The sequence below is a fragment of the Urocampus carinirostris genome, chromosome 9, assembly GCF_059441175.1.
Source record: "Urocampus carinirostris isolate Australia breed hairy pipefish chromosome 9, RoL_Ucar_1.0, whole genome shotgun sequence".
Lineage (NCBI taxonomy): Eukaryota > Metazoa > Chordata > Actinopteri > Syngnathiformes > Syngnathidae > Urocampus > Urocampus carinirostris.
In genome coordinates this window covers 27,182,598-27,204,973 of record NC_142357.1, presented here as the reverse complement: position 1 = coordinate 27,204,973, position 22,376 = coordinate 27,182,598, and the positions used below count along the sequence as shown (strand labels likewise).

At 37.6% G+C, this 22,376-nt stretch overlaps 1 protein-coding gene and 1 long non-coding RNA gene across 3 annotated transcripts in view; one reads left to right on the top strand and one right to left on the bottom strand.

Annotated features, from left to right (window-relative positions):
• Nucleotides 1-176: 176 nt before the first annotated feature.
• LOC148359963 (uncharacterized) lies at nucleotides 177-17,696 on the bottom strand. Its single transcript, XR_015851262.1, has 7 exons — nucleotides 17,486-17,696; nucleotides 15,077-15,147; nucleotides 14,847-14,980; nucleotides 7,598-7,705; nucleotides 7,362-7,481; nucleotides 2,187-2,260; nucleotides 177-1,179 (listed from the first exon to the last, which is right to left on the bottom strand). It is a non-coding gene; the product is annotated as an uncharacterized LOC148359963 (long non-coding RNA).
• Nucleotides 17,139-22,376, top strand: part of plp1a (proteolipid protein 1a) — a 25,983-nt gene continuing 20,745 nt past the window's right edge. The window contains exon 1 of one of the 2 annotated variants that reach the window (XM_088343411.1): nucleotides 17,139-17,667. In XM_088343411.1, the coding sequence (XP_088199537.1) occupies nucleotides 17,664-17,667 (4 nt within the window). In that variant the 5' untranslated portion in view covers nucleotides 17,139-17,663. The remainder of the gene's footprint in view (nucleotides 17,668-22,376) is intronic. The other variant, XM_088343409.1, reaches the window with a different exon arrangement.

The following is a 22,376-nucleotide window of genomic DNA, read 5'->3' as shown; positions in this document are numbered from 1 at the left end:
AACTCAGTTGGGTAGCATGTAGTGTTCATTTTGTTGGCAAAAGCTAAACACAAATATTTTGTAAACAGGCACTTTTCACATAGAGACCACTAAACTAAGCGCACTTTTAATAAACAAAACTAGTGCTGAAATCTGTGAGCATTTTATTGAGCTATTAAAGACAAAAATGATGATACAGTATGTGGATTTATTGATATATTATTTTTCTCAAAGAAATTCAAATCAGATGGAAATGTTCAATCCTAATACAAATAATCTAAAAGACTACAAGGATATTTGTTTACACAAAACTAGAGAAATGTCTACTTGGAATGAAATTAAGAATAAAATGCTGGTCTTAAAGAACACAAAAATTTAACTAAATAAAATTGTGAAATTAGACTAGTATTGAGACTAAATTAAAAACTCAAAACTAATGTAAACTCAGAAAAATAATCAATTTCCTGGGCTGTAATAATTCCGGTCAGTAAGGACTCAAGTTGGAAGGAACGGCACGAAAATCAACGTCTCGTGGCATCTCGTAAACACGAGTGAGAATCCCTGTGCTGTGATAACTCAGTGGCAGCTCACTTTCTGTAAAATTTCATTTTGACATATGAAGCCATCGAAAGCAGCAAATGGGTGTAAACTTCACAGAAACAAATGAGTTGCAGGGGTGAGGTTAAAGAGTTTGGCGAAAGTAATTGTGCGGCCGTAAGTTGGTAGGACGCCCCATTTCCTTCATTATACACACGTCAGCTTTAAAATAGAATCCAGCACCGAGGCATGAAGTTGAAACCTTATCTCGACCTAAGGAAAACTCAGTTACTCGCTCAGGCTGAAATAAAACAAAGGATGTTAAATCAGGAGAAAAATGGAATACACGAGGTATTTCTTTGAAAGGGGGTGGGGGGGAAAATAACACATATTTCTCCCAGCTGGTTTGCGGGCCTTCCAGACAGAGCGTGGAACGAAAAAGAACCTAGCTATTTTGTCTGACTCGCTAAGTCTTTCCAGATACCGAGCAGTTTATGACTCAGGGATATGACACGGGGAAATTGGACGCCACATAGCAGCAGATGGATCGTGAAGTAGCTTTTCTCCAAGAGACGCGTTATCGTACACGACGGTACCGGGGCCTTTTTGCAGGTTTCTCTGATCACAAACATCAATCCGCGCCATCCCAGTGGGTTGACAATACTGTGTGAGAAAATTCAGTATGATGTTAAAATGCGATATCTGAGTCATTCATGTAAATAGGGTGACATGGCACCATGGTAACAATATGACAGTGGAAAAGAGAGGAATGTGGCACAACAAACAAAAAACTGCAATTTGGACCGTCAGTATTTTTTTGCCCTTCTTAGCATGTGTCCTTCCTAATTGCGTTAGTTACCCACAGTGACTCTAATGGTTTGATTGGCTTTCAGGGTTTTTAATGTGGTAAAAATGTAACTTCTTGCAACACAAGATGGAAAATTGCACTAGCATTGACCAGTGTTTAAGTAAAACACTGGGTGTTTCATTTGAGTTCATCAATAAATTAATACTTTGGGGAGAGGTCGTTAATTTATCTAATTTATTCCTACACTATTTGCCAATTCCCTCTTTTTTTTATATTTACAATTTATCCAACAATCTAAAGGGTTGCAAATAACTGTCGGTCTTGAATGATGCAATATTGAAAGAAATTGGGTGATTTTTATTGTATTGGTACTTGCAGTGATTGCCGATAACAGTGTCGGCTGCCTTCTATTAGTTGTTTCAGAAGCTAGAAATAGAAAGTATAATACATTTACAATAATTTTGTGTGGTTTAAAGAAAACTGTTCAAGTCAAAAGTTGTTTCTGAAATAATATTATTATGTGTTTTAATGTGTGTGTGTAGTAGTGGTAGGGTCTGAAAAAAGTATTGTTGAAAATCCCTAGTAATAATGCTTTAAACAGATACATCTATAGTGATCATTTTGAAAGAAAAACAATTCCGCCCAAAGTAGAAAGAAAAAAAGAGAAGATATTAGCTAGGGATTGAAACTAAATGAAAAAGACAAGATAGTTTACGTGCATAATCTTTCTTCTTATCCCATCAATAAAACGTTACGGCTTTCTTAAACCAACCAAATTATCTAAAAGAATCAGCTATTGCAGGTGGCCACTTCAGTACTTCAGCAAGTAGAATAGTCCATGTAAAATATAGTAATTATTAACCTTTTATCTCGGACCTCTTTTCGGATCTCCGGTCTGTCTGTGACCCAAGAAACCTTTTAGCCTTGATAGCTTTCCTGAGCACAGAAAACAACATCCACAATGGCAACATAAATTAGTTAGAGTTTTTCCAATTATTACCTAGCAGCAATATAATCACTTTTAAGTACAAAGACGGTGCCAATTATTTGCAATAAAACCACAGCAGTGCATCAAAATAACACGATTGTGGATTACTGAACGAACCCCACCTGTCAGGTGTTTTTTTATTTTGATGGACAGCAGCTTTCAAGATCCTCCACTTTGAATGTTTGCTTTTTAAGGCTGAGCCTCAGAGAATGATAAATATCTGGCTTCCACCTCAAAGATGTTGTTATGGAAGGTGAACATCTTATTTTACCCGGTAGAGCTCCGATGATTATATGACGCATTTGACATCCTCTACCTCTAAACATGTCATCTTAGTTTTCAAAATTGTCACTGGAAAGTTATAAACAGTTGGAGAGAAACAGCTAAGACTTTAGATGCAGTTGGCGTACACAAGAAAAACAAACACCGTATTTGCCCAAGCCACGGGTCAATGGTCACATTCCCATTTAACGTGCAGAGGAAATACCCAACTTTGGGGTGTTTATGCAAGTTTCAGGTGTTTCTTGAATTGATTTCCCTACCTAATATTCAAATTGAGTATATACTTACTGCCTGGAAACTGCATAAACTAAGCGAGAGAGAAAAGTTAGTAAATGACTTATTTTAGAGATTTGCTCAAAAAACTTTAGCTATTCAGGAAATGGGTTAGCAAAATAAAAACCAAATCATTTTTGTTCCATTTTTTATCCTGCTTGCTTTCAATGAAAAATGTGTTTTTGTTGTTGTTTCTATTGTTTTTTACTATCGGGCAAATGCAAAAAAGATTGCTCGGGATGCATGGGTTGTTTGTTATTTGGTCTCCTATTGAACACTGATGTTCATTATTTTGAGTTGCTGTTGCTCATTATTTTGAATATCATGCACTGTTTACATCACTGTCAGTATTGGTAATTCCTGTAGGTGTGCTTTCATTCCCACATCCTTTAGAGCTGGTTTCCTTTTTGTAACAGATCCCTTGACCGCATGGGTTGTCATAGCACCAATTAGGACGCAACTCTGGACAGCTTTTTCTGCTGTTGACTGTTCCTGGCCTGTTTTTGGGTCGTGGCAAAGTTGACAAATCGATTTCTTAATGTTGTCTGCCCAGTTCTTTTTCAGTCTTCCTCTCCTCCTACCCTCTCGGACTGTGCTCTAGAGAATTATCTTGGCCAGTCCTGATGATCTTGTGATGTAATCATACAACTTAAATTTGCGTCTGCGCACTGTGGACAACAGTTCTTTGTAGGGTCCAGTGTGCCCTCTGATGGTGTTGCGCACCGTTTCGTTTTTTTACACGGGCTAAGTTGCTGATGCCTAGAAGTTTCCTGTAGCATTGCATCTACGTGACCTGGATTTTCTTATCCAGTTTTGCTGCAAAAGTCCATGTCTATGGCAAGCGTAGAGGTAAATGGAAGTAACCAGCGCTTACATGAGTCTGATGTTAGATAAAGTAGGAGATAAACTGCAGCCTCTCACACCGACAGTCTATTGAAACAACGCTCCAATGGTACCATTGATTAGTAATGAACTGATGGTATTAGCATACAGTTGTTTAATGGTCTGGACTCATTTTTGGCCCATGTTGTACTATCGCATGGTGGCCCATAAAGCAGCTTGCCATACACAAATGTCTTCTTGAAATCAACAAAAACGTAATAGAAGTTTCACTTGTGTTGTTGAAACTTCTCACAAATGATGTACAGATTAAAAATCTGTTCTGTGGTGCTCCTTCCCTCCCTGAAACCTGCTTGTTCTTCAGCTAGGATATTTTAGGCCTGTGGTCTCAGTCTGCTCAGTATGATCTTTAGCATAACTTTACTTGCATGAACTGATGGTTCTGTAGTTGGAGCATAGTTGAAGGTTTCCTTTCTGAGACAGCATAATTACTAGCGAGTTTGTCCATGCAGGTGGCCACTAGCCTGTTTGCCAGATCTTTCTGCAAATCTTTGTCAAGATGTCTATAGTTTTCTCATCACCACTTCGTATGAGTCGTGATAGGATTTTGTCAATTCTTTCACACGTTCCATTCTTGCCTCTACTTCATCTCTGAGGATAAGGAAGTCATCACTTTCCCCTTGGCCAAAATTCTGTAGGTTCTCAGGGTCTCTCTGTGTCGGGTGGTAGTAGAGTTTGCATAATCTCTTTTTCTTCAGTTAGCTGATTCTCTGCCTCATCCTAAATGCTGCTGACTTTTTGCCTTTGTTTGTGTGAGGTCTTTTATAATATGGAAGGCTTTCTTCGAATTGTTCTTGTTGAGGCACTCTTCAAACTCCCAGCATTGGTCTTCGATCCATTTCTTCTTTGCTTCTTATCTTTTTCTAATTCTCTATTTGGCTGCTCCAAACTTGGCGGCTCCTCCAGAGCTGTTACTTTTCTTCTTTTGTTCTTGTCCTGTGTCGCACTGTTGGAGAAATGATTTTGTAACCCACGGCTTTATCTTCTTCCGATGTTTTCCTACATTTTATTTTTCTGCTTGAGTCATTGTCTTTAAAATTTTTTGGTCAGGGTTTTGACCACTTCGTCCAAGGCGAAAAGGAGCAAACTTCCTGCCGATAAAGCCCTGGAAGCTTTCGACCCCCTGTGGGTCTTTCAGTCGCTCGAGGTCAAACTCGATTTGTGGGTTCTGTGACTTCTTGACCTTCTGGAGGCGAACGTGAAAGTTTTTCATGACCAAGTTGAGATTGCTTCCCACCTCGGCTCCTGGATATATGCGTTTGCTTGCTGTCTTGTTACCACTTTTGAAATATTGTGAAATCATGATGTAGTCCATCAGTCTGTGGTGGATTTCATCCAGGGGGTGCCATGTCCATTTTCTGGAGTTCTTGTTGTTGCCAAGAGTGTTTGCCACCACCAAGTCATTGTAGCCAGCTAGTTCAAGAGCCCATTAAACTCTATTATTGGTCTGTAGGTTAGAGCTTGTTCCACATGTTTTCTTCCTGTCTTCATGAGCATTTATACCGATTTGGGCGTTCCAGCCGCCTTGCGGGGTGGTTATTTTCTTTGGTGCTTTGCCGATGATGTCTTGAACCTGAGCATAAAAGTCTTCCGTTTCTTCGTCACTATGTTTTAAGGTTAGTGCATAGGCCTGGATGACTGTAATGTTGAACAACAAGGCACTCAGGCATATTGTGATCAGCCTACTTGAGATAGGGCAACATCCTAATACAGAGGCCTTGATGTTTTTGTGCAACAAAAATTCCACACCATACATGTGTTAGCTTCTCCACTATAGTAGAAAACATGGCCCTCATCCGTTGTCATCTCTGCAAATTTTTTGAAAACTGGTCTCACATAGATCCGAAAAGGTCTCAAGAGTATCTTTCCATCTCATAGTTGTTTCAAGTTTCCTTGGTGGTTCAAGGTGCGGATACTCCATGAGGCAGGGGGTAAAGGTGTTCCTACCACCAAATCTAGGTGTCTCTCTACCAGTCACACACTTATCACTTCCGACCTGGTGTGGCCCTTTTTGACCCGGGAGACGACCGTGCCAGTATAAAGAGTGAGTTGTTGTGGTCCATCGTGTAGTGTGTTTTAGGCAAGTAAAGCCTGGCAGTGCCCATCCCTCTCCAGACTGTTTTTCTGGGTTGGAGTTTGCTCCTCCACATGAAACAGATAGCACTGGTTTCCATGGTTATCATGAGCAGGAGAAGCCTCCTGATATGACTATGCATACATCAAACACGTATATCACACAAATATGCTCTCAATACATAGACACTAAGTGAGTTCATAATGAATTAATAAAAGTGTATTTCAAACATGCGAAAAACATAAACAAAACAAGTCAAAAAACAAAACAATGTTAATGTAACATGTCAAAAAAGAATAAGAAAAAACATATGCTCATCTAATCCTACCCGATTCAACCTTAATAATTGTGTCACACAGCCATCTCTCATGTGTATTTACATGTAACAAACACCTCGCAGATTTACATTTACATAGGTTATTACTACGAGACAATAGGGAACTAATAATAATAATAAGAAGAAAAAAATCATAAACTATATTAATTTTTCTTTAATGGTTCGAGCTATACAGAATGCATAACAAAAAAAAATCAAATAAAAAAGGTAACAATAGATAGGGGGCAGTGGGTAAAATATATGCTTATTTGGCCCCACCCTCTTTTCAGTATTTTGTCTTCTGAGAGATGCAAAGTCATTTCATTATCATCATCATTATCATCACCATCACCATTTTCACCTTCATCATTGCTGTCTCTTTAAATTTTCAGCAGACTATATTATAAGTATCTACCATAGTAACTAAATATATTTTTGGTGCTCATGGTGACAACTGAATGTGATTGTATCTCCATTTCCTTTTTGTTTAGTTTTCAGCATCATCACCAACATATTTATTCACCTCAATGTTTTGTTTATAAATAAGGATCTAGATTGTAATGAATTTGCATTATAAAATGGTGACAGCAATATAATAACAATAACAGAGTTCAACAATAACGATGAGAACAGTCATATAGTTGATGATGATAATAACAACAATAACAAAATAACAGTCATGATAATAGTTATAATAATAAAAACAAGCTTGACCCAACTATTGACTGTCTAAGACCTCTGCTCACTAACATTATTTGGATACCAATAATAGTAATAATAATAATGATAAGAATAGAATAATAGGAAACAAAAAGAATTCTCAACCCAAACCAGTAGTTAAAAATCAACAAACTGTCTGTGAATTGAAACAACAGAATCTGTTCAAAATAAACTATACCATGTTCCTGAGGTGTCAAAACAACTAATTATCAACACAACTTGATGAATGATAGCATTAAACTCGATTTTAAAATAACACAATTTGTTCATAATAAACGGCTACCCAGCATGTGGATTATCAAAAGAACCATTTATCATGAGTACACAGACACCACATTTTCATTTGTTCAGCGTTTGCTTTGGGGCAACAATTAGGAGAGCATCATCCCTTCATTGTGGATAATCGAGTATGGAAAGCACCTCAATTTTGCAGCAGTATGAATGACAGCACAGCGGATGCAGCCAAATTGGACAAAGCACCCACCTGGAAGGGGTTGTGCGACGTTTTCAGTTCAAACGGCTTCTGACACCGTTTGAGCACCAGGGCGTGTTGCCGGCGCCCGTCTGCTAGCTCACCGTCAACAGCTGCACAGTACCTCAAAGCCTGTGGGAAGAAATCAACAACACAGCCAGGAAGGGCACTTTGATGAGAATGAGATTGCTCAACAAGACAAACTTGTCTTAAATGAGCGCCGGAATAAAGCAGACAACACGTGTAACCTTCATTTGCATGCCGTCAGGGAGGAAATAATCCAGCATGGGAGTCAAATACTCCTCAAAGGCTGCTCTTGTTTTAATAATGTGACTGCTTGAGTTTTCTGACAGCTCCTGTCAACAGGGAAAATGCAAAAAGCGTTTCAATATAAAGCCGTGTTTACCAAGCTTGATTGAGCCAAGGCAAATATTTATGTTTGAAAAACATCTCCAGGCACAAAAAAAGTACACAGGCAGGTTAATTGTGTAGTTTCTGACATGTAGTGGAAGAGCATTTTTTTTTTCACAAAAATTGAGAAAAAAGACATGTACCGTAATAGTAATTCTGTATTTTCCAGACTGTAAGGCTCAACAAACAAAATATTACACAAGCTCTTTTACGTGCATTCACATATTGAACCGGGAAGTTATTGACAAACAGGTTAAAGTGTGGCGAGACTGTTTAACCTATCAGAATGCACCATGCAAAACAGTGTTCCTGGTATTTGCATAGAGCATTCTGGTAGGCTAAACATTCTCTCTGCTTCTTCGCCAAACAATGTAAGGAAATGGAGGAAACGGAGTCTTTCATCAAAATACTATACAAACTTTTTTACGTACATATACTTATTGAACCGAAATGTAATTACGCACAATGAAAGAAGTGGAGAGACTGTTTAGCCAATTAGATAGCACTATGCAAATCAGTATTCTTGGGAGTGTGATAATTAGATAAGCTGTATTTCCTTTTTACATGTCAACCGTACCTAGTTTTCTAGTGGAAAATGGCGGTGCTCTCACCACTACTACTCTGGTTCACTTTCCATTGCATGCAATGTATTGACATTATGGTCAACGATACTTATCAACTGATCAATCATTGCGTGATCTCAGTTTAATGTGTTTCATTATTCACTGTGTCTTAGTGTATGAAAAATATATCGCCAAAGATTATTTGGGGGGACTGCAAAATACAGTAAATGTTTAACACAATTTACCCCAAATTATGTAAAGGACAGCTGATATTATTTGAAGCCTCATCAGGATGGCTCGTTAAGTACTTGGGCGCTTAAAGAAGATGCAATCGAATGTAAATGCCTCCTTCGCGGAAGGAGTGAAAGTCCGCAGAGAGGAAGCCTCAAAACAAGTCCAGGAGGTCCTGAAAAAGGCAGCCCAGAGGAAGAACAAGGCGAGGTCTACGCTTTATTCTCTACCAAAGACTTGGATTGCAACCAAAGGCTAAATTTAATCCAAAGGTTTTCTTTTTGAAAAACTGACAGAGCACAGTTCAAGGAAATCATGCCACTTGCCTAGGTACTATCGAAGTATGAAATCAAAAAAATTGTTCAGTGGAAAAAACAACCGTAATGTGGTCAAAAGGGCTTTGCAACATAATCCAAACCAATTTTCAGGGTTATGCTAGCTATAAAGGTGGCACAAATTAGAAACCAACAAAACAACTCAATTCGGTTTGGGTTCATTTGATACAAATATCAGGATTTATATTAAAAAAAATCAGTTCAGTAAGTTTCGAAGTACAAAATTACACTAAAGAAAAACCTGCACGTTTCCCCTTTTTACCTGAGATTGCGGGCTATGTTTTTGTCTGTGATTAAAGGAGTTAATCAAACCCTTGTGTCCGTTTTACTAAACTATTGGTTGTTTCTTTCAAGGAACTTAAACCGCCAGATTAAATCCACATGTTAATTTATTTTTAAATTTTCACCAGAATTTTATGAATGTCCAGTATGTCAAATTACATTGAAGACAGCAGAACATATTTGACATCTCCCCATGCTACTGTCATTCTCATTTTTACCTCCCAAGACAAAAGATGGATTAGAAAATATAATATAAAAGCTGAAGGTTCAAAACTAAGCTCGCATTTAATAAGCTAACATTTAATTGATTCAAATGATGAAACCAAACAATTGAGTTTGGGTTTAGTTTATTCCACTTAAAATGAATAACTGGAAAAGCAAGGTCAGTATTTTTTACCCATTTGTTTGTAAAATACAATAATAAAAAAATTGCACACAAAAAATGGCAATGTAATTGTTTCACAAATGTACGTGCCTAGAATGAAGCAGCTTGATATACTGTTAAAATAACCCTAAATGGAAGTTAAAAAAAATGAGTAAATCCACTTTTATGTCAATTTTATTACACCCTCCTTTCCGTTTTGTTTTGATTTTTTGCTTTTTTGGTATCCAATAGAAAAAAGGGAATATACATTTTATGTGTATTTGTCATTATTGAACTGTTTTGAAAGTGGTGGGTGGCTGTTTGGATCCTTTAACCACATGGGTAATAGGGTCCCCATAGGGTCACCATTCCTGTGGTGTGTCTTGGGCAAGTACAGCACTCATCCCTCACCAGGCCAAAAAATTTTTCCACCAGAACAAGACAGTAAATTACACCTAGGACTGAAGAGCATTTCATCCCCTTCTTTATCGTCCAAGACTCAAGCAGTTTTATAAAAACCTGATACACTCAAAAACAGATGAGTCAAAAATAAATTAAAGCAAAATTTTGCCCATTCATTTATCAAAGTTAGGTCATCCAAAATGAGTTTATTTGTGTCGTGATGGTGGCAGCCTGAGAAGCAAATGAACAACAAAGCAGTTAGTAGACAAAACCATATTTTTTCCATGTAATTATTATGACGAATGGTCAAAATGATCACAAAACATGACATTTATATGGGGGTGTATAGACTTTTATATCTTATTCAGTAGGGAGGTATTTGCCCAGTCTTGCTCACTAATTTCCCTTTAAGGCAGCAGTAATAAATTCACACCCATGGGGCAAAAAGAGTGGGTGAAAAAGATCTCAAATGAGAGGTAGTAAAACATGATGTAACAGCCTGGTTAGAGGAGAGCAAGCCTTGTATAACATGGCTGTCTCTCTGAGGATTTTGTGGCTGCTAGCTCCAAAATAAATTATCTAATGGGGCTGCACTGCAAGAGTAAGTAGATTAATTTGCAAAGGAAATAAAAAGCTCCGCGACAACATCACATATCCACCATTAGTAATATTATATATTACATTAAACAAACTCATGTGGGGCATACATTAAGACACGTTTAGGAAGAAAATGCATCGTATGCTTGCTGATGATTGCTAATGGGGGTTTTTTTAACAGCAGATTATTTGATGTTAAAGAGATGCACAGGATAACGGTACAGTGATGAGATTTGAGAGAGGTTGAGGCAGAGGAAAACTGCCCCCTGGCGGTGACAATCGGGATCAAACTTTGTATTCCAGGGGTCTCAAACTCATTTCCCGCCGGAGCTAGGGTCCGGATGAGGTTGGGCCAAATTGGGTTTTCCACAAGAAACACTCTCATAAAGACGTTCCTCTCTTCTCAAACACACATACATACATACATACATACATACATACATACATACACACATATATATATACATATATATATGTGTGTGTATAAATAATGCTACAGAAGATCTAAAAATAAAACGTGTAAAGATCACGAATTTACATGAAAATCAATCAATAATTTAAAAATTAATCCATAATTTGCTTGTGCTGCACTTACATGAAAGGGACATTGTGTATTATTTGACCTCTAAATCTTGACATACAATTAAAAAAAGAGAACACTACGAATACAAGGAAGAACACAAACTACAGAGACTCAAAGTGACCAAAAAGCACCGTTTTGCATCTCATTTATCGCCCGGGCCTCTCACAAAGAAAGAAGAAATACATTTTTAAAAAGGGGGAAAAAGAAAAAGGGAGGGAAATACATAAAAATAGAAGAGAAAAAGGGAAAAAAAGGGAAAGAAATAAAAAAAGGTAAAAAAATCAGGGGACATAAAAGAAAAAATACATTTAAAGAAGGAAAAGAAAGGAATAAATGAAAAAGAAATTAAAACCAAAGAAAAAAAGGAGTTGGATTTTGGGGTAAAGTGGCGGAGAATTATCTCATGTTATGTAAAATAAGTATTTTAAAATATGCATAGTTCATGAATTTTTGCTTATTCTTGAACACTAATTTTGTTTTAGAAATTCAAGTCAATTTGGACCTGCGGTTAATCTGTCCTAACTTCTGACCACCAAAAAGGAGTATCGCTCAATATAGTTAATACAACATCCTAATAAATATCATATGCATCCATGACCACATATTCCCATTGTAATTAGATTTTGTCTCCTGAAGCACATTAGTTATTATTATTAACCTTGAAACAGATAATTGAAGACCCCAACATACATATGGGCTGAATCAATATATCTATTTTTTGTAGTTAATTCTTCTTTTTTGTTATCACTATTTGGCTCTTATCAATACACAGTCACTTCAAACATGGGGTCGGGAATCTAAGGCTCACGAGTGATATATGGCTCTTTTCCTGGGTACATATGGCTTGGAGATAAACTAAAACTTGTGCAATTTATCAATTATTTGCTTCATGGAGAACCAATAGTTTCAAATTCAAAGCCAAAACATGGCTAATGATCTAAGCGTTTGGTCCAGTATATATAGGACACAATTTTAACTACAGTTTAGAGCACAGGTGTCAAACAGGCGGCCTGCGGGCCAGATCAGGCCCGCTAAGGCATTGAATCCGGCCCGCGAGAGGACAATAAGAGAAGCGCAAGAGAAAAACAAGCTGCAGGTTGAAATATGTCAACTTGATGTTGCCAAAGCCAGGTGCCTCTCACAAAGACATTGTACTTGTATTAGTTTCTCTCTCTCTCTCTCTCCCTCTCTCTCTCTCTGTGTCTCTTTTTCTCTTCCTTTGTTGCTCTTTGTCTCTTTATCTCTCCGTGTCTTTTAACCTCTTTTGCTCCAACTTCATTTTTTCCTTTTCTCTCTTTTCTCTTTCTCTCTTCATGACCTTAGTGCTTTCTTTTCTCTGTTCTCCCCTTCTGTCTTTCTATTTCTCTTTGGATTTCTTTCTTCCTCTCCCTTTCTTTTCCCCCTATCTCATGACTTTTTATCTTTTGTTTCTCACGCTCTCTTCCCCTCCCTCTTTTTCTTTCTTTGTCCCGCCCTCTGTCCTTTTCCCTCCCTCTTTCTCTTATTTTTTTTATCTCTTTTTCTTTATCTTTAATCTACTAGTCCGGCCCCCGACAGAATGTTTGTTCTATCGTGTGGCCCCCTGAGTTAACATGAGTTTGACGCCCCTGGTTTAGAGTCAAAGTGTCACACCAACAGACCAGGTTGAGGCTGTTAATCGCTAAATAATCCTTTGTATAAAGCACATTAAACAATTCATGTTCATTGTTGAGACACTATATTACGGAAAGCCATAGAACAAGCTTTAACCCAAAACAAACTTTTTATCCAGAATCTCTAGCAGATAATGTAGAGCAATTTGATTGGGTGAGGGGTAGCAATGGGTGGAGCTAGACACAGCAAGCACTCACTCCTTATCCTTTGCCCAGCGCCGTCTGCACTGAAGGTAAATTCGTTGGGAGCCTCGACTGCAGTATTTTTTGACGATTTTACAAAATAACTTTGCTACCACCTTGATTTGAAACCATAATTTAGGACAAAAATGACAGTCAAAAAAGCCTCAACATTTAACTGCGGGAGGGAGACAATTTTAAGGGTAATATTTATATTGATATGGGACACAGGCTCTGGCATATTTATTATTTCATAGATTTGATTTCATGATCTAACGTCACAGAGTGAAATAAAATGCACTGAAGAATTAGCTTTTGTCCGGAGAGCGGGTTGGGCTGTTCTATGGAATTCTGTCTAAAAATATATGGGGTGGCTCTCTCCCCTCCCCCCCAAAAAAATAAAACCTTTTTTGCTTTTATGACTCTTTGGGTCAAAAGTGTTCCCGACCTCTCCTTTAAACTTTCATATTAAGAGCAGGACCTCAAACTGTTATCCAAAAAAGAATTAGGGCGAGCCCTGTTCTACTGTAGTCTTTTCGCAGGGCAGCAAAGGGGTGTACAAAAAAAGAGCATACTTTGCTCCTTTCATGAGGCTCACCTGAGATCAATGATGCAGCATATAACAAATTGCAAAGCCAAGAGGAGCGCATCTATTTTTATAAATAGTTTGCAATGGTTGCAAGGAAGGAACGTTTGGGTCCGATTCAACAGTTTCATATGATTATTAGGGCCATGGTAAAATACAGCAATTATAACAATACTTTTTTTAATAACAATTCTATTTTACTTAGCTCTGCCAACGAAAAGCAACATCATCCAAATCTAAATGTTATATCATGGTAGTACATTTCGAGTGGCGCATTTTTACTGGGAACGTTTTTTAGTTTACAAAAAAGACTAAACATTAATAAGATTTAGTATGTTTAACCTTTTATACAATAACTACCATGACCTTGCTGACATAACATGGAATTTCTTCTTTTTTAATAGTTTTGTTCATGTTCAATTGTGCTTTACTGTTAATCAATATTTATTAGTGTGTGGTGAGTACATGTAGTAAAAAGTGATTGGTCCCAACAAGTCAATTGCCAATAGAAGTACAACAACTAATTGATCAATTGCCTAATCAAATAATCGTTAAAGGGACCCTGTGTAATATTTGACCACTGGATGCTGCTGTATTTTGCAGTGCAACCAAGAACAAGTGCTGAAAAGCACAAGGAAGACATCAACCTATGGAGACTAAAAGTGACCAAAAAAAGGCACATTTCCCAATGTTTTACCCAGCCTTTCACAAATAAAGAAAAACGAGAAGGGAAAAGGAAAGCAACAATTAGGAAAAGCAAAAACAAGCAAAAAAGAAAAAGGAAAGAAAAAGAACAAAAAGAAAAGGGGACACAGGAAAAAAGAAAATAGGAGAGAAAAAAAAGTGAATGACAAAGAAAAAAGGGGAAAAATTAAGCAAAAAGAAAAAGACAATTGGGGGAAAAGAAAAACAGAAAACGAAAAGAAAAAAAAAAAATGAAAAAGTGAAACGGTAAAAAAAAAAAAAAGGTGATTAAACCGCAACATTCTGTTTCTTGTCCTAGTATTTCACAAGGTTTTTTGGGGGTACCCATAGCAGCAGGATGGCCAACAATCTTATCAGTTTCCTTTAGGTGAGGCTCGTCATATGTTAAATAAATGCAAATTTTTCTACCTAGAAGTATTTTTGAATAATGCATCTTCAGATAACAGTTCATATATTTTTGTGCGTTATCTAAATCAATACTGGCCTTATGTTAATGATGTTTTTAAACTACTGGGAGGCATTAAATAATACACACTGTCACTTTAAGACATGGCTGAACAATTATTTTTTTTAAAATAAGACAATTGTGAAAAATTAATAATTTACCAGAGTTATTTTGCTTGTCCGTTTCACAATTCAGGGGTGCCGAGTTCAATTCCAGCTTTTGGATCCCTGTGTGGAGTATGTTTTCCACCTGCCTGAGTGAGTTTTCTCCCGGCACCCTGGTTCTCTCCAACATTCTAATAACATGCATGGCAGGTCCATTGTAAGGTCTGGAATTTTCCTGAAGATGGAATGCATGTATTATTGTTTGTGTGTCCGCGTGTGTCCTGAACCTTGATGCCAATTTAGTCTATTGCTTGAGCGGGATGTGCTCCATCACCCCGGTGACCTTCGTGCGGATGACCTGTTGGAAAATGGATGTTAACTTGCCCGCAATTCACATTATTGTTGGTTGTCAACATTGTGTTATTTGTATTCCCTCGAAAAAAGTTACATTTTCTGGCGCATCGCACACCCCGACAAATAAATTGCCTTTTTACTCCATTGCTGCTGGTATGACGCTGGTAAATGCCCTCATTTGCAGTTTTTTCATTATTTTGCTTGAGAGCGTGAAGCTACTTTGTTTCATACCATTATTTTGAATGAGAAAATGCAGACGTTGTTTATTTTTAGTCTGTCTTTGTTAAAAGGGATATCTTCGTCTTGGTAGAATTAAAAAAATATTAGGGCAAGCCTTTGTTTATCGCAGGATAGCATTAAAAAAAAATCCGTGATAGGCAAAATGTGAAGTATTATGTGAAGTAATATATATTTTTTTACACTTATTATACTTACTAAATACTCTATAACAGTGCTTCACAACATTTGTTGATTAAAAAAAATCTCACCGACTGTCACAACTATTTAAAAACAAAATTCGGGCCATAATTTAGTTTTTTAAAAGGTTACATTATCATGTTCCTTATTACCCAGTAGTTCAGGAGGTAGAGAAATGGTCGTGGGACCACAGAGGTTGCAAGTTCAATTCCCGGCTCCTCCGCGTTAAATATCGAGGAACCCCTAATGACTTCCATATGCATATAGACGCCTTGCATGTCTGTGTCCACTATCGGTTAGCGAGTGCTTATGTGTGAATAAGTAAAGTGTGAAGTGTATTGTAAATCGCTTAGGAGGTCTTCAGTGACTGGTAAAGGTCTTGATAAATGCAGTCCAGTTTATCTATCATCTGTGGTCGCTGTGTCTCAGCAAATAATATGGGCTAGTGATTTAGGTGAGGGCGATTAACGCAACCGTGGCACAGTTCTGAGGTCAACAAATCAAACCTTCCTGTGTGGAGTTTGCATGTTCTCCCCGTGCTTGTGTCGGTTTCCTCCAGGTACTCCGGTTTCCTCCCACATTCGGAAAAACATTCATGTCAGGTTAATTGGCCGGTCCAAATCGTCCCTAGGTGTGAATGAGCGAGTGAGTCGTCTGTCTCTGTGTGCCCTGCGACTGGCTGGCAACCAGTTCAGGCTGTCCCCTGCTCACTGCTAGGATGGGCTCCAGCACCCCTATGACCCTACTGGGGATAAGCGGTGCAGATAATTGATGATGAGTGAACAATATTGCTGTTACATTGCATCTTACTATATTTCAACCTATTTCAAAAGATTATTTTACCTTTTTTTTTTTAAATGACAAAAATAATATTTAAAATGAGAAAAAGTATCTGCAGGTGGTACAAACATTTACTACATCCTTATTTTTTTCAATATAATCAATTTTGTAAAAAAGGAAAATAGATCAAATCAGAAAAGAAATATGTACAATCATTTTTATTTAATTTGAGTTATTTGAAGTTGTATTATCTTTAGCAGTGCAATCTTAATCACTATCATCAATATATTGAATTACACATCAGATATATTTATCTCCCTGTACCACTTCATGAGCAGATAATTAGTACAGTATCTAAAAAGAAAACAAAAATATGCTGCCACTTACTAATATGGCTAAATGTTACAGTTACTTGGATGATCACTGGAAGAAAGTAAAGATACTGAACAATGGCATGCTTTTTTGTAAATATAAAATTGGGCAATTTGCTGTGGTGCACTGGTTGAAAAACATTACCATTAGTACACTTAAACCAATGAAAAACACGTTTTACAGGCCTGAGCATTTGGTAAACCGATAAAAGTAATTTATAAAAGTTTTTAATAACCTTTGAACTATCAAATAATAATTTGAATCATCAATGACAACTGAAAAAGAAGACAATGTTGAACCAATCAGAATGCAGGAAAAAATGCGCAATGCAAATCCATGAAGAAGCAAGACCGTGAATAACGAACCACGTTATAGCGAGGGTTCACTGTAAGCCTAATTATACTACACTGTAATTGAAAGAAAATGGTGCCAACACGCGAGAACGGTACAGGAACTATAAGTAACTAAAACGTATCCCCTTTGATATTATACAATTAGTATGTGATTGTGCATACATTCCTTGCACATTTACAAATAATTCAACAGAAAATGCCCAGAATTAAATTTCCATCGAAGCCTAAAAAGTCCAGGCAATGTAAACGAGTCACTTTGGTTTGTCGCCATTATTAAGTTGTCTTTTGTGGCCTAAGTTCGAGTAAAATATTAGAAAGAAACAAAAGTTCCCCTTTTTTGTGGCTTTGAGTAAATAATGGGCCAGTGTGTGAGAAAATTAGCCTCTTCATTATCGACCCCCTCACCGCCCCTCAACCTACCCCGCCTTGGGAGCTGATTGAAAGGCGACATTGTTGCTCCAAGATCGTTGTAGCAATCGCCGACGGCTCTGGGACTCCATTGTTGGGATTGATAACAAAACACGTTGGGAAGTCTGCGCATCTCATCACCGGAGCAGCTGCGGAGCGCCACACAAACCCTCACGTCCTCCACGCAGACATGGGTAAGACTTTACGCGCACGCTTTGGGGGGATAAAAGTATTCAATAAGGTAATCATAAATCATTTTGTTTGTTCCGACTGTACCGTCGTGTTTTGGCTTATGATTGAGAACAGGTGTTAGCATATTTAATGACCGTCATAAAACTGTGTATCACTTGGCATCAGATTTTAAAATAATCACAAAAGACATATGGGACTTGTTTGAAAAAAAATATACTTTTTTATTACAAGTTTAAAAATCTAAATTGATTAACGAAAACTAAACATTTTTAGAACGGACACTTGTTGAATCTATCATGGAATTTCCGACTTTCCATACAGCCTTTGAATACACCTCCGGTACAACGGAGAGAATTGCAAAAAATGCAATTTCTTGTTACAAAACCTTGTTTTTAAAACTTTTTTTTTGTTGTGTGAATGTGTTTTTTTTTTTTTTTTTTTTTACATGTTGGGGTACAAATATTGTCAATACCTTCAGAATTGTATTTTAAAACTGGGCACGGGTACTGTGACAATTAATGACAATTTTTAAAAAAACAGTATCGCTACTTGTGGGATTATGAAATAATCACATTAGAAGTACAAGCCTTTTTATAAAGTTTTAATTTGTTAAAGGCATGTACATTTCAAAATGTACGGCACCGAACTACAAATAGAAACATTTTGTCACCTCGATGTATCGCGAATTTTCTGTCTTCCGCAGTCTGTAAACGCACCTCGAGTAGCCTACAGTGGAGAAAGGCGATCTTATTTTTCTTCAGCTTACTTGCACACAAAAAATACGTTTCTTGTTATAAAGCCTCGAATATAAGAACAAAAACGTAATTTTACCTGCAGATTTCTGGGAAACAATATCCTTTTCAGATAACCACTCCCGTAATCCATCGGATGTTGAAATTATACAGGTAGCATTCGAAATATGGGTCTTGATATAAAGTGTGTTACAGGTATTTATACTTCAAACAGCTTGAAGGCAAACAGAAAAACGTTTTGTCACCAAACTCTTTTTCAATGTATCGCTGAATTTGGTATTTCTTTTGCAGTCTGAACGGAAATCAAGTTCAGTGGCAAAAGGTTTACCGTAAAATTTTGACTATAGCGTGCACCTGATTATAAACTGCACCCAGTACATTTCGAAAGGAAAAAACATGTTGTACATACATAAGCCCCACCTGACTATAAGCCGCATGTTCCCACATTGAAACATGAGATATTTAGAAAGAAAGATGATACACTGAAACAGTTTTAATAATACTGTATACGTTACCTTAACGTTCCACTGGTGGACCGCCAGACTTTTGATAAACATATAGTGTCTGTATGATGTCACCAGTCACTAAAATATGTCATGCCACATATCATTGGAAAGCATAAACGATTGGTGTTCAAAATATGACGACTGTTTCAAAATATACTCTTCAGAGAAACATGGCTATCAATTTGAAACAAGATGCCAAGAAACTATAAAACAGGCGTAACGCACCATTACGTCCCCTGGCCGTCTTAAACTTCTTTGAATGTCTGTGAAAATGGCTTTGTCACATCAAGGACAACCCATGGAATTCAACCATGTAAAATATTTACTCCAAAACGCACGATAAAACTGACAGATACATAGAAATCCGCCTAAAACATTTCTGATTCTTGTTGTCAGTTCGTACTGCCACATTATATCCGTTTACAGCTAAACTGAATTTTCAATAAGGTAGTTAGCGTTCCCCTATCAATTGACACCTTGTCCATGATGAGGGTCTGTTCATGCTAGTTTTATTCATGCACAAAGCGCGAAGTTACATTAACTTGCGTCTTCCTCGACACATATTCCACCGCTCTCACTCTTACCTTTACTGCTCGGACGCTCCTGAGCATAATTTTGCCGCATCATTGCATAAGCCGCAAGTTTGAAAGCTTGGGGAAAAAATGCATAGCTTATAGGACGAATTTCAACGTACTTTGGCTATTACAGTAAACCCTCGATATAACGTGGTTTACTTTTCATGGTGTTGCTACTTTACTGATTTGCATTGAGCATGTTCTCTATTTTGATTGGATGAACAGTCTCCCTGGTTCTGTATCTGTTGTTTACACATCTACACATGTAAAACAGTTTGCAGAATTGACATTGCATAGGTGCAAATTCTCTTGCAATCTAAGATTTCTACTAGTTGTTAAAAAATTAGAGCAGCACGTCGGCGCAGTGGTTAGCGCATGTGTGGCACAGTTCTGAGGTTGTGAGATCGAACCTACCTGTGTGGAGTTTGCATGTTCTCCAGCAGGCTCCAGCACCCCCACTACCCTACTGAGGATAAGCGGTGCAGATAATGTATGGATGGATGTTAAAAAATTTAGTTTTTGGCTCGCGCATTTCACCTATCACAGGTTCTTTTTCAAGCGTGCACCCCAAGATAAACTAGGATTCAGTGTCCTTTTTTGTTTGTTGTTGTAGAACCTTAATTATAAAGTTGAAAAAAGAAAAATTCACGTACATGTTACCTGTAGAACGTGATACATATGTTAACCTGGGTAACATTAGCACAAAACTTGTCAGGAATTTGTTCCCCACCGCGTTCGTTCACGTCTTTAAGTTCCTACTTAATAAGGCTTTACACTGCGTCATTGCAGGCAGGGCGTCACATGTTGGTTTATAGTTTTCAAGTGCTTTTTTTGTCCTTTTATATCATGAACCCTACTATTTGTATCCTCGAATAATAAAATGCATGAATTGTTTATTTTTAATACCAATTATGTCTTCTCTCTGCGAGCAGATAGGGACATTTGAATTGTAACCAAAGAAAAATGCTGTCCATGTTTTTAACTAATGTCATGGTCTGCCATGCTGATAAAAAAAGTGCATGTCTGTATGTGGGCTTCTCACCAAATTGTGTTTTGATGCTCTCACCTGCCTCCCATAGGAACGTGTGAGTGTGGTAGGGACAAGTGATGTGTTTCTGTTCTGAAAATGTGTGAAATAACTGCAAACGCCTTCTTTCTATTCCATTCTCTGGCCGTGATTTGCTTTGCGACTTGCTCGGGCTCTCACCCAATGGTGCCCACGATTGGCCCCTGGCCATGTAACGGAGACATTTAATGGATGCTCGGCTGTTATTTTTTCCCCCTTCTGCTCTCCTGGCATAATGTGGAAAATGTTCAAGTACGTGTCTTCCCTATAGAGTGCAATTTTGAAAAGTGTACCACTTTTGAGGAAAGCGGGCAAGCACAAATACGCCTGAATGGCGACGTCCTTGTGCTTATGTACTCATTGTTGGTGGTTCTCAACTGGTGGGTCGGGACCCTAATGTAGGTTACAGGCCTTTCCCTTGGCAAAATATTGCTTTACTGAGAACTTTCTATTAAGTATGTGGTAACAATGTCCAAACGAAATCAAAGAGCCTATATCCATTTAGAAATACGCCTATTTGCTTTTATCTTTTACCCTCGGTGTTTTCGCCACCAAGCACATTATGCTTGAGGAAATTATTGGGGCCAGTGATTTTACGCACATTTATGACATTTATGATGAAAATGATGAAAGTAAGAAGAGGACTGTTCCAAATGCTTAACCAATCCCCCAAAAAGCTGAAAAAAACGCAAATGCCGCACCACACATGCAGCTTAACAGAGGCTGCAATTATAATTTCAGTCAGAAGATGGCGTCAGAAAGTATATATTTTTTTTAAGTGATGGACACCACCTTCAAGTTCGAGTGTGTAATATTTTACCACTCAATGGCACTTTTGTCTAATTCGAAACAAAACAAGTGCCAGAGTAAGCAGAAAGACGCCAGACAAACATGGCAGACTACTATGTATTCATTGCACTTATGTAGAACTTGTATACATTTCTCGACCTCGACTTAAAAAAAAACCAAAACATTTTTATGATAGTTGATTTAGTTTTGGCTCGTATTTGATTTTATTTTTTTTAACTGAAAAAGTTTTTTGTACAAATAGAGGCACTAAATACAACACACACTCCCTTTGACAGTTCATGGTGATAATGCCCCGCAAAGGCAAGTTGACAACTTCTATTTTAGACCACTGAAAAAGCCTTGTTAAAGTTTGTTTGGATATGTCGAGCATGGCCAAATGCAGATACAGCGAAGGATTAATGAGACATGGTTTTTATTATATCAAATGCAAAGTTACTCAAGTGAAGCGTTTTGGTTTTTATTTAAAATGCATGTGTGCAATATTTAACCAATGGATGTCGCTGATTTACGTAGTGCAACCGAAATCTACTGTTAAAAAGCACATGGAAGAACAGATTTTATGATGAAAATGGTGAAGGTAAGAAAAGGACTGTTTCAAATACAGTCCAAATGCCCAAACCTCCAAAAAGATGAAAATAGTGTATTCAAGCGCATTTAAGAAAAAAAAATATCTGCACGCCCCACACAAGCAGCTTAACAGAGGCTGCAATGTTTCAGTGACCAAAAAGCATCGGTTTTCTTTTTTTGTCCAGCCTTTTACTGAGAAAGAAGCTAAGGGGGGAATAGAAATGGGTGCGGTAGATCAATGTTTTTTGCAGCAAAAAAATGAATGGTCGTGTTGTGCTGTGGGAAATTATTCTATTTGTGTGCCTGTGCGGTCTAGCGAAAGCCATTTTTCACTTGGAGTTACTTTTACTGCAGATGCAACAGCACCCACTAGTGCCGCAGGATTTTTTTCAATTGCAGAAATGTGCCTTGGGTTGAAAAAAAGGTTGAAAAACA